This window comes from Mastigoproctus giganteus, chromosome 12, assembly GCF_048544385.1.
Source record: "Mastigoproctus giganteus isolate SK-2022 chromosome 12, ASM4854438v1, whole genome shotgun sequence".
Taxonomy (NCBI): Eukaryota; Metazoa; Arthropoda; class Arachnida; order Uropygi; family Thelyphonidae; genus Mastigoproctus; species Mastigoproctus giganteus.
Window position 1 is genome coordinate 143,478,636 of NC_143586.1, and position 13,367 is coordinate 143,492,002.

At 35.6% G+C, this 13,367-nt stretch overlaps 1 protein-coding gene across 3 annotated transcripts in view; it reads right to left on the bottom strand.

Moving 5' to 3' along the window:
- kmr (pleckstrin homology domain-containing family A member kramer) overlaps positions 1-13,367 on the bottom strand; it is a 666,551-nt gene that overhangs the window by 168,050 nt on the left and 485,134 nt on the right. For all 3 annotated transcript variants that reach the window (XM_090386565.1, XM_090386564.1, XM_090386566.1), the window contains exon 18: positions 5,701-5,884. In XM_090386565.1, coding sequence (XP_090242691.1) covers positions 5,701-5,884 — 184 coding nt within the window. The remainder of the gene's footprint in view (positions 1-5,700; positions 5,885-13,367) is intronic.

Consider the following 13,367-nt stretch of genomic DNA (forward strand, 5'->3'; position numbering starts at 1 on the left):
GGGGCATAAATTCAAATTGAGGAAGGATGGTTGCAGAACAGATGTGTGGAAGTTTGCCTTCAGCCAACGGGTGGTTAATTATTGGAACAAGTTTCCACCTGTTGCTGGAGAAGTCAGTAGTAAAGTGCTTAAAAAGCATCTGGCTGATGCTTTAGAAGTTTGCTTTCTTGCATCATTTGCCACTGTTAATACTAAAATATTTTGCACTCTATATTCTGCCTTTATTTATATGTCTCTTTTCTCTAATCCTCGGCTTCTAAAGCAGCCATAATAGAAAAAATTATGGAGTCACTAGTAAATGAAGTAATTCAGATCAGCTAATTTCGGCTGCAATTATACTTCAAACACAGCATATATTTCTTAAGAGGAAATCTTGTCTGACCAATTTGAGTGGTCACAAAGGAACTGGATGCAAAAAATAATTTTGATATCATATACTTAGATTTCCGTAGCCGAGTGGTCAGGAGCGGGAGTGCAGTAGCACACGTTCTTTGAGTAGACCGGGGTTCAAGCCCGACTGCTGAATATGGTCGATCTGCCAACCCGCACCAGATCAGCGTGGCAGATTATGGTCCATTTTCCCTCAGCATGAATTGTTGAGGAGGCTTCCATCCTGCAGTGGGTTGATAATGGCTGCACTTTACCTTTTTTTTACTTGGATTTCAGGAAAACTTTTGATACTGTTGCACATAAAAGACTGCTGTACAAATTGGAGCCGTATGGCATTAGGGGCAAGTTGCTGCTATGGATAAAGGGATGGTTGGGTGGGAGAAGACAAAGAGTGGTAATCAATGGACACTGCTTTCATGAAATAATGTTATTAGTTGAGTCGCCAGGGTTTGGTGTTGGGCCCATTGTTGTTTTCTATATTTATCAATGATACTGATGAAGGTATATCAGGTTTAACATCCAAGTTTGCAATTGATACAAAAAAATTGGAAGGGTTGTTAAGACAGTATGCTATTCCAACTGGATCTAGATAAGTTGGGCAAATGGGCTGAGAAGTAGCAACTGAAGTTTAACATTGACAAATGCAAAGTACTGCATATGGGTAGCAAAAAATGAAAAACCTGGGGTTAATTGTGCAGTCAGATAAGAAGTTCTTTGAGCAATGCAAACAGACTGCCAAGACAGCTCATGGGGTTTTTTCAATGATATAAAGGAATTTTGCTTGCAGGGATAAGGCAATGGTCTGGCCACATCTTGAGTACTGCATAGTGGTCTGGAAGCCTCATTTTAGGAAGGATGTTGAGCTGCTGGAATGAGTACAGAGAAAGGCAATGAGATTGGTGAAGGGAACAAAGGGGTGCTCTTACCAAGAAAGGCTTCAGTTCTGAAAATTACAGTGTCTGGTGCCTAGGCACCTGTGAGGTGATCTGACTGAGGTGTTTAAGGCTTTGAATGGATTGAGCAACTTCACTGCTGATGGGATTCTTCTCTTGCTCAGATCAAACATGAGGGGGCACAAATTCAAATGACGGCTGCAGAATAGATGTGCAGAAGTTTGCCTTTAGCCAAAGGGTGGTTGATTGTTGGAACAAACTTCCATCTGTTGATGTGGAAGTTGACAGTTTAAATAAATTCAAGGAAGAACTTGACAAACTATTGGAGAGAATGAATAGGTGAAATGGGAGGTGTCGTGATTTTTTTTGGCTGATGCTGTATAAGCTCACTTTCTTGCATCGGCCACTGCTAATATGACCAGCTACTTCTTTAAAACGTAACTGATGATATTAGCAAGACAATATAAATTTCTTGCAAGAAGTTTGTATTGTCTTGGTCCAATGCAAAAACATTAGCGGTTTTTTTGGATACATAGCAACTTATAATGGTATTGTGCCATAGTGTATTATGGCTGTAAAAGTGTGTTTTCATGGGCCGATTTGCAAGTTTCTGTGATTAAAAATTCTGAATAATTCATGCTACTGTTATGTATGTAGAGAATTTAAGATTTTTAAACCTTTTAAAAAGTTATCATTTATCACAAGCCAATGATCACGTTAATCATTGATGCCATGTTAGTATGAGATACATTGTTATTGTATGTTAAGTACAAAAAATTGGAACTGAAACAAATAAATGTTAGTTGAATTTAATATTATTATATGAACTTTTAAGTAGAAAGAAAAGATGAAACTTACCTGAATTAAAAATATTCTTGTAGTAGAGATATCATAAAGTTGTAAACTGGAAATAATTTTTTGTAATGTCCACGAAAATAGAAGCTAAAGTACTACACAAGTTTAATGCATGGTACAAACTTTCTTACACACTGAAATGTAGAGAGTGGTTAATCATGATGCATACATAGCAGTGATGTGAATTCAATATTAAAAAAAAAAAAAAAAAAAAGGCACAGCTATTATGAAAGCACATCAATTAGCAAGGAGCCGAGTGCTTATTTTTGAAAATGTATTTTATGTTAGTTTCTTGGAGTATACATATCATAAATTTTGTTTTTCTAAAGGAGATGGTATGTAAGTTGATGAAAAGGAGAATCCAGTCTAAAAAGGAAGGTAATGTTGTTTATTTTGCAGCAAAGATACAAGTAGTTATTGCACTAATAAAGCTATACTAATACACAGAATACACATTGTAGTCAGGTCGAGTTCATTCAAAATGGTCAATTCATTTATGGGAGAAAAGGAAAGTGTTTCTGATTACAGCAGACGCCCGATTATCCGGGGAGGATGAGATATAAATTTGCCCGGATAATCTGCAAAATGAAAGAAAAACTTGTAAATGTGTCAAAAGCAAATTTATTTCCATATATATACTGCATTCATATTTATAAATGTATACTACAATATGAAAAGATTTGACATGAAATTTAATATGACATATTTTTTTGAAAAACGAAAACAATTTAGTTCATGTTTTCTCTTCATTTACTTTTCTGTGAATGGCACTACTGAATTTAGACATATCACCTTGTTAGTCAGAGGGGTATCTTCTTACTGTTTCATGCAAGTTGATTAGAAACTCATTTAAGTTGACACTATAACACTTTTTTTCATGTTTACTAATGAACTGAAGTTTCTGTTTAATTGAAAGAATATTTTGTTTCTATTTTAACAAGAGGGATTCAAGTGAATGCAAATTAAAAGTAGACTTGGAGAAGAATATTAAAATTAATCAAAAAGTAAGAAACGGACATTAAAAATGTGAACAAACAACACCTGTAATGAATTCCACATATTTCTTTTTGTTATCTGACTTAGACTGTTAGGTTAACCCACAACCTGGATAATCTGCTCCCTCCCCCAGATCACAGAGAATTTACTGTACTTTTGCCATTTACCTTGTGTGAAATAGAGCCTTGGAAAAAACAGAAAATCTTGTCTTGATGAGGAATCCTCTCAACTTTAAAGTGAACTACCTGATGAAACTGATTATTAGTTAAAAACAAAAAAAGTGCTATTTATGAAATATTCTTACTGATTCAAATGAAAACCTTTGAGTTTAAGAGTGATAACTTTAAGAAAGTTAATAAAGGTTTGAAATGAGAGTAAAAAAAAAATTTTGATCAGAGAGAGTGATGACATGAAAATTTCAGGGGAAAAAAAAAAAAAAAAAAAAAATATATATATATATATATACACACACAAAGTTTTTTTTTTTTTTAAATGACTCTCTTGCTTAGTGATTAACTGTGGCACTTCAAAACATGAAACGGTTTTTGTTTGGCAGTGATTTATCAGAGCTTGACTTAAGAGAGAACACCCCAGTCAAATTTAAATTTAATGCATATGTACATTTTGGCACATTCGTTTATTCATTTAATCATGTTTTAATGTTTGAGTGTTGCCCATTGTATATAAAAATGGTGCAATTATTTACAGGACCTGATTTGGAAAAAAATATGGCTCGTCATGCCTGTAAAAGTGTGTTAGATAAATGTTAGTTGAATTTAATATTATTATATGAACTTTTTCTGAAAATTTAAGAAAGATATAAACTGAGATTTCATAAACTATAACTTTGTTTTGAGAAAACAAGAATGTATTTTTTTAAACAAATATGGCTTTGCAAGTTGAAGTATGACTGCAGGAGATGATTTAACTATTAGTATTGATAATAATGTTGAAAACAGTTCACTTTTAAATGAAAAGATGAATGCATACATACATTAACAATTTCTAAACCAAAGTTCATTGTTACCTTCTTCCTCAGGTGACAGTTCTGAATAGCCCAATGAAAGAGAGTTACCACTTATATGGGTTTATGCATGGTATATTCAAGCTCTGGATTTTGTTGTAATTTATTCAAGTCACAGAATGATTAAAAAAAAAAAAAAGAACTTTACATTCCATTTTGACTTGAATGTGATATTATTGTATTATTATCTGTATATACATATTTTTTAGAATGTATATAAGATACAAACTATTCAATACTTGAATTTATGTTCCACAGTATTTCGAACTTGCACCATTTCACTCCCTTCCAGGGAGTAGCTATTGTCAGTAACTCTATTGTCAAGGAAACAGGTAATATATTGTGCAAAGAGGATATGTGGAATAATAGCATCCTCCAAGGGCAAAAATTAATCATGTTGTAAAACAGTTATCACTGAAGGACACCAAATGATTTCTATATATTGACATCAATAATATTAAGAATAGGTGATATGACAGTTTACATAACAGTACATAACAGATACAAAGCAATGTTGAGGAAAAAGTCAGAGTTAAGTTAGACAGTTAAGATAGTTTTATACTGGGAAGTTTTTCTCTCTCTCTCTCTCTTTTTTTTTTTTTTTTTCCCTTCTTCTTTAGCTGATGCTTGTTTTTTGCATCATTTGCTATTATTAATACTTTTCACAAAAGAGGACCAAAGGGGAAAGTGATTAATAAGACAGACCTATAAGTATGACTTCTGTTTCAGGGAAAATAATGGTTAAAGAAGTAACTCAGGATTATTAACCTTGAGAGGAATGCAGTTATATAGCAATTCACATGAACAATTTATTATACTGATTACATAAAACTGGTTGAGTACCAAAGGCATGAAATTTTGCAATACTATTCTTGCAATAAGACTCTCAAAAAATTATCAACTTTGTGACGATGGCCAAGCAATTGTCATAAAGTTCATTGCTCTTTTATGAATGGTAATTGCAAAGGACAGTGGGACAGATCCAGTGACAAATTAAGGAAGCAGAGGTTTGTATTGATTGATGCCTTCTTCATCAGTTATCTACAGGTTCATAATTCATGGAAGTGTTACTAGTTTTTTTTGTTTATTTCACTTTTGTGATACAGCAGTAATCTGTAGTGAGGAAATGTGTGAGAGAGAGAAACAAAATAGTATTATATCTTAGTTTTGTAAACCCCCATCCCCTTTAAAGGTCATGATGATGTCAGTTGTTGGCTCAGATCTGAACAAACATAGTATTTACTTACAATAAATTGATGGGATTTCTATTCTAATATAAGGACAGCAAAGAAATAAACATTGTGGAATTTTTTAAATATTAAAATAAATGAAATATTAAATTAAATGAAGTTAATGATATTTAGTTAATGAAATAATTTGAATTTTGTAGTTCAGTTCTTAACTGAAGGCAAGAAGAGGAGCATGAATAAAAAAATCAAAGTAACATGTCACACAATTCCTCTTTATCTACAACATGTGCAGCTGAAAAGTTTGCATCTTATAGTACTGGACAACCAAAATTGCATAAAATTAACATTTTACCTGCTACTCCTGTAGGACTAGCCCGAACTTCTGTTATCACAGGAAAGGATTTTTGCCAAGAATCAGATTTTAACTTTTCTACTGCATTACTGATTTCTCTACGATGATCAGCTAATTCTTCAATAACTTTTTGAACTCTAGACAGTTCTGTTTCTAATTCTGCCCTGGAAGGAGTTGATATTTCCTATAAGAGGCATAATATATAAATTCCAATAGCAGGTATCCATTTCTTGCTCAACTGTAAGTTTAAAATTTTAAAACTGCGCTGTTAATATAATAATCTCCATGCTAATTATGCTTGACAGTTCACTAGTGCATTTCAACTTTAATAGAATTCTTTTTGTGCACATTATCTCTCTTAGAACTACAGTCGAATCACATTAATACAAAGTTCAAGGGACCTAAATTTTCACATTTTTTAAAAAAAAGTTCCCCCAAAAGTATAAAAATTTTACCGTGTTTTTTTTTGGTACATACTATATATCAAAGAATAATAATATCGAAAATAAATGAAAAAATTGATTCATTTAATTTAATAAAATAAAATAATAAAAATAAAACAAAAGCACTGTCTAACAATACAGTAATAGGAATAAGACATTTTTTAAAGATTTTATTTTATTTTCAAGATAAACTAAGAGAAAGCAATCAACTGAAAGGAAAATATTGTACAGTATGTATTTTGATATATACAATATTTTAGAATCACAGTAAAAATAATTACAATCTTAATACAAAAGGAGAGATACAAACCATTAACTTTTTAATAAATTAATCAAATTTACAGAAAGAATCTAATGTTGTTTGCACAATTTCTGTCCTATGTGCATTTTTAACTACAGCACAGACATTATCAAATGCAATAGTTGTTCTTTATCAATGTTACTGCAGGCCGCGTGCGCGGGTCAGGACATGGTATTAAAAACCCCTGATACTGGGCTCCGCTAAATTATGCTCAATGTATTTTCCTAAGGGTTTCCTAATTCATTTCACAAATATACGTGGTCTCAATTCTAATCTCAACGATGTCCATTTCCACTTGCAGTCTGCCAAACCCCATGTACTTTTTCTGACAGAATCTCAGTTAGCGGTTGATTCAACTACTGTTCATCTCAGATGCCCAAATTATTCGCTGTATGATTCCTTTCGCCTCAAAGGTGGTACTTGTGCATATGTCCGTTCTGATATTCCCTGTCAGAGACTTGGCAATTTGGAATCTCCTCTCTTTGATCTTCTCTGGCTTAAAATCTCTCTACCTCATTGTGTCAAATTCATCTGTTGTCTCTACCGTTCTCCCAACTCCACTAATCACTTGGAGCTCTTTGACTTCCTCTCGTTGCAACTTGACTTTCTCCAGTCCAACTTTCCTAACAGTGAGGTAATTTTCCTTGGTGATTTTAATGGTCACAACTCCAGCTGGCTTCCGTTTTCTAGTCACACCGACCCAGCAGGTCGAGATGCTGAGGCTTTTGCAATTACTAATGACCTAGCACAGATTGTTCATTTACCTACAAGAATACCGGACAATCCTAATCATACAGCCAATACGCTTGATCTTTTTCTCACAAACAACCCTTCTAAGTACACGGTCGAAGTGAGAGGTCCTTTAGGCACTTCAGATCACAACTTGGTGATTGTCTCTTCTCCAATGGAACCTTTATCTCATGGCTATTCCCAACCTCGTGTTGTTTGGCATTACAAGAATGCAAAATGGGATGACCTGCGAGACTTCTTTTCTTCTTTTCCTTGGTCGGATTACTGTTTCAAAACTCCTGATGTCAACGTTTGCTCAGATCGTGTCAGTGAAATTATTCTTGCAGGAATGGAATCCTTTATCCCACACTCCACTTTAAAATCTCGTCCTTTATCTAAACCTTGGTTTTCCAATAAATGTGCTAAGGCTGTTCAAGAGAAGAATGTTGCATATCGTAATTGGCTTGTTTCTAATTCTTCAGTTTCATTTTCTGCCTACACCAAAGCTCACAACAATTGTAAAGCAGTTATTAATCAGTCCAAACTAGAGTTTGAACAGGCTAAGAGTAGAAAACTTGCTTCTTGCCCTAATGGTAGCCGAGCATTCTGGTCTCTTGCCAAAGCTATTGGCCGCAACTTTTGCCCATCTCTGCTTCCACCTCTGTCCAAACCAGATGGTTCTGTTGTCACTTCAGCCAAGGATAAAGCTGACCTGCTAGCATCCCATTTTTCTTCCAGCTCATGTATTAATGAACTTGGTAAAACACCTCCCACCATTCCCAACATGGTCCATTCAATGCCTCCTGTGGTCTTCCGTCAAAAGGATATCAGAAGGATTTTGATGAATCTTGATGCTAAGAAAGCTCCAGGTCCTGATGGTATTTCTCCACTTGTTCTCAAAATCTGTGCTCCTGAACTTACTCCTATTCTTTGCCGCCTTTTTTCACTTTCTTATTCCAAAGGTGTTTTTCCTTCTGCTTGGAAATTTGCTCATATCCAGCCAGTTCCTAAAAAGGGTGACAAATCCCTCCCATCCAATTATCGTCCCATTGCAATTACTTCTACTCTTTCTAAAGTAATGGAGAAATCAATTAACCGCCAACTCTTAAACTACCTAGAAACCTTCCGTCTGATCAACGATCGCCAGTATGGATTCCGTCGGTGTCGATCCACTGGTGATATTCTGGCTTATGTTACCCATTTATGGACTACTTCAATGGAAAGGTTCGGTGAAACACAAGCAGTTGCTCTTGACATCTCAAAGGCTTTCGATCGTGTTTGGCATAAAGGTCTTCTAAACAAGCTTCCATCTTATGGTTTGCCAACTGTTTTTAGTAATTGGTTATCCAGTTTTCTCTCTGATCGCTCACTGAGGGTGATGGTAGAGGGCTCTCTGTCTTCTAACTTCTCCACTAATGCCGGTGTCCCCCAAGGTTCAGTTCTTTCCCCCACTCTTTTCCTCTTGTATATCAATGACCTTCTTCCATTGACTGGAAATCCTATCCATAGTTTTGCCGATGATAGCACATTGCATTCAACTTTCCATTTTGAGAAACCTTGCCCTGCTCAATCAGCTTCAACTTCTCGAAAATCTGCTACCAATTCCTTAAATGCTGATCTTCAGGTAATTCTCCAGTGGGGCAAAGACAACTTAGTTGATTTCAACCCTTCTAAAACTCAGTCTTGTCTTATATCTCGCAAAAAGGATTCTTCTGCTCCTATGCTTATCTTTAGTGACACTCCAATTTCTAGGCAAAAGGATATATCTCTTTTGGGGATTACCCTGACTTCTAATCTCTCTTGGCACAAGCACATTACAAATATTGCTTCCTCTGCATCTAAAAAACTTGGTTTTCTCTTTCGCTCTCGGCGTTACTTTTCTCCCAAACAGCTGCTCACTCTGTATAAATCGCAAATCCGCCCTGCCATGGAATATTGTTCCCACATTTGGGGCGGTGCCCCCAAAACCTCTCTCAGGCTTCTTGATTCCATTCAGAAGAGGGCAGTTAGGTTAATTAATGATTCATCTCTAACAGAGTCTCTCCACTCGCTTTCTCATAGACGTACTGTTTCTGCTGCATGCCTCTTCTACAGATATTTCCATGGGCACTGTTCTTCTGAATTGGCTTCTATAATTCCCGCTCTCTCTTTCAAAACAGTCCGAACACGTGCCGCCACCAGCCAACATCCATTTACTGTCCAACTTCAAACCCACAGAACCAACTTTTCATCTTCCTCATTTATTCATTCAACTGCCGTTTTCTGGAACAACCTTCCTTCATACGTATTTCCTGAAAATTACAATCTACAGAAGTTCAAGTCCAATGTCAACAAATATCTTCTTTCGTCTTCTCAACCTCCAACCCAAGCACGGTACTAAGTACTATAGGTTCTAATACCTCTCGTGTTTGGGGTTCACATAAAAAAAAAAAAAAAAAAAAAAAAAAAAAATGTGGTAAGCTCCGGTCATTGTGATCATGTTTGCGAATTGAATTTTATTTTAATTCTATTAAAAAAAGAGATTCTCATAAGCGAAAATAGGAGGAATATTATCCACAGGCTATAAAAGTAAAGATCACATATTTACGCTTTATTACATTACCAATTAACAAAATGAAATGGTACGTGAAAATCGGAAGAATATTTTGCATTAGCAAAGTAAAAATAAATTTATGCTTACGTACATAGCTTAATTAATATTGTAATATGTATATACTAATTAGTTGATATTTCTGTTCACTGAATTTTTTTTTTTTTTTTTTTGGGTTGTAAAATTTAAAACAGTAAAAAGTGTAAGCAATCAAATAATAAAGAACTTGGCACGCACAAATTACAACTAATCTGATATGTGAAAGACAGATAAGGAGAAACAAGTTTTTATATTTTTTATATGACATTATGGTGAAACACATTTCACAATAATAACATAAAAACCCACAGAATTCCAGCTATCGGTATTATTGCAAATGCAATCAGATCGAGTTTACTACCAGTTTATAATAGACTGCACTAACAGAAAAGTCCAATAAACCGAAAACTGCAAATTTTTATTGTTTTATGGTCATGACCTCCAGAAATGTGCTTTAGAAAAATATCACAAAGGCGTTCACAAAACTGATTCTTATAACCGAACATATAACGATGGAAGTGTAGTGCATTTTAATGATTTGAATTGGTTTTCTGAAATTAAAGTGGCTGCTTCTACTAACCAGTGATCATGTTAACCGGCACCTGCTTATTTCACTTTACAATGGGATAGGTTTATGATTGTCTCGGACCAGATCACGTGGTTCTTCCTCTCAGCCAACAGCAGCGTTTGTAAACGTGTTGGCTGCTTTTTTGTTTTTGCATCCTTTAGTTGAATCAATTTTTTTTTTTAGTTTAATCAATATGTACAATTTCCATTATAAAAATTACCTCTTAGAGAGTTCCACCAATCAACTACCCACTGGCTAAAGGCAAACTTCTGCACATCTATCCTACATCTGTCTTTCCTCAATTTGAATTTATACCCTCCCAGGTGATTATTCTGAGCAAGAGGAAGAATCCCATCAGTATTGAGCATACTCAAACCATTCAATGCTTTATACACCTCAATCAGATCACCTTGCAGGTGCCTAGTCTCCAGACACTGTAATTTGCAAAACTTAAGCCTTTCTTCGTAAGAGCAACCCTTTCTTCCATTCACTAATCTTGTTGCCCTTCTCTGTACTCATTCCAACAGCTCTACATTCTTCTTAAAATGAGGCCTCCAGACCTGTATACAGTACTCAAGGTGTGGCCTGACCACTGCCTTATACAAGGGGATTTTTTTTTTTTTTTTTTTTTTTGGTAGTTGTTGGCGCATAGGCTTCTGTGGCCATAATGCACCTCCCAAGGTTTTTTGCAGTACTTTGATCCAAGCCCGAGGCGGGAATCGAACCCGCGACCTTTGGGTTGCCAGGCAGGCTACAAGGGGATAATCACCTCCTTATCCCTGCTAGAAAAATTCCTGTATATCATTGACAAGATGCCATCAGCTACTCTTGCAGACCATCTGCACTGCTCAGAAAACTTCATATCTGCCTGCACAATTAGCCCCAGGTCCTTTTCGTTCTCTACCACTGTCAGTGTAGTACCACAGAGTTGATACATTACTCTGGGGTTACTGCTTCCCATATGTAGTACTTTACATTTGTGAAGGTTAAACTTCATTTGCCACCTCTCAGCCCATCTGCTCAACTTGTCTAGATCTTGTTGCAGCAGCGTACTTTCATTAGTGTCATTAACAACCCTGCCAACCTTTGTATCGTCTACAAACTTGGACATTAAGCTTGATATACCATCATTAATATCATTTATAAATACAGAAAACAACAATGGACCCAACACTGAACTCTGCGGGACTCCACTAATAACATTAGTCCACGATGAGCAGTGATTACTGATTTCCACTCTCTGTATTCTCCCACTCAACCATCCCTTTATCCCTAGCAGCAATTTGCCTCCAATGCCACACTGCTCCAATTTGTGCAGTAGTTTTCCATGTGCAACAGTATCAAAAGCCTTTCTAAGATCCAAATATATGATATCAAAGTTTTTCCCTGCATCCAGTTCCTTTGTGACCACATCATAGTATCCAATCAAATTGGTCAGACAAGACTTCCCCTTAACAAACCCATGCTGTGTCCAAGATATAACTGAAGTCTTTTCTAGATGATCCTGCAGTGCTTCTTTAACCAGCACCCTCCATTAATTTTCCTGGAACAGAAGTTAAACTAACAGGTCTATAATTACTTGTGTCGCCCTTTCTGGAATGGATTAATATCGTAATGCAGTATAAAACAGTTGTAATATATAAAACAATAATATACTGTAAATAAAATTACATAAATTAATAAGTTGTAAAAACTTGAATATATCTGACCCAATATCATTGTCTGATAAAATCTGTCTGAGTGTATAAGGCTCACACAGATGAGTAAAACACAGATTGTGTTCATTATTAAAAGACGAGAAAAATAAATGCACAAGGCATAATAAACTATGAATTTGAAATTCACTACAGAACTGCCAGTGTATATAGACAATACTTTGTTCGTAGTAATGAACATAAAGTAGTGTAAAAGGTATTGGTTTAATTGTATTTCATATTGTGCCTACCTTCACAAGTTACCATGATGTTACTTATTGTCGGAGGATACCACCACCCAGATGGCACAGTTCCAAGGATTATTGGCCTATCCTTGGTGGGTGGGTACTCTGGTGTTGCAATCATGCCAAGTTGTGAAATATAATTCCACAATATGAGAGATGCCAAATGGTGTTCATAGTGATAGTACTACTTAAATAAATGGACAAGGCGTAAAAACTACGAATTTGAAATTCACTACAGAATTTTGTATATACACACAATATTTTATTCATAGTGGTGAACTGCAACGGTAGTGAAAAATGCATCAATTTAATTGTACCTCAGATTGTGATTATTCCTTCACAACGAGTTACCATGGCATTGCACTACCTCGAATAAGTAACGCTTCACCAATGGAGAAGCGTTACTTATTCTCAGAGGATACCACCACCCAGACAGCACCGTTTCAAGGTTTACTGGCCTATCCTTGGTGGGTGGGTAGGTAGGTAGGTACCCCATTGTTGCAATCATGCCAACCCAGTTGTGAAGTATAATTTCACAATATAAGAGATGCCAAATGGTGTACACAGTCACAATATGAAATACAATTAAATCGATGCCTTTTACACTACTGTTGCAGTTCACTTTTATGAACAAAATATAGTTACAGTTAAGTTCAAATTCGTAGTTTATTATGCCTTGTGCATTTATTTTTCTAGTACTATTACTATATACACCATTTGGCATCTCTCATATTGTGGAATTATACTTCACAACTGGGTTTGCATGACTGGAACACCAGGGTGCCTACCCACCCACCGAGGATAGGCCAATAAGCTTTGAAACAGTGCCGCCTGGGTGGTAGGGTCTTCCGAATATAAGTAACAATAGTCTTCTCTATTGGTGAAGTGATACTTATTTGAGGCAGTGCAATATCACAGTAACTTGTGAAGGTAGTCAACAATATGAGACAATTAAATCAATGACTTTTATACTACTGTTGTAGTTCACAACTACGAACAATATATTGTGTATATACACTGGCAGTTCTGTAGTTTGTTTGTTATTTGGTTTTTAGGAG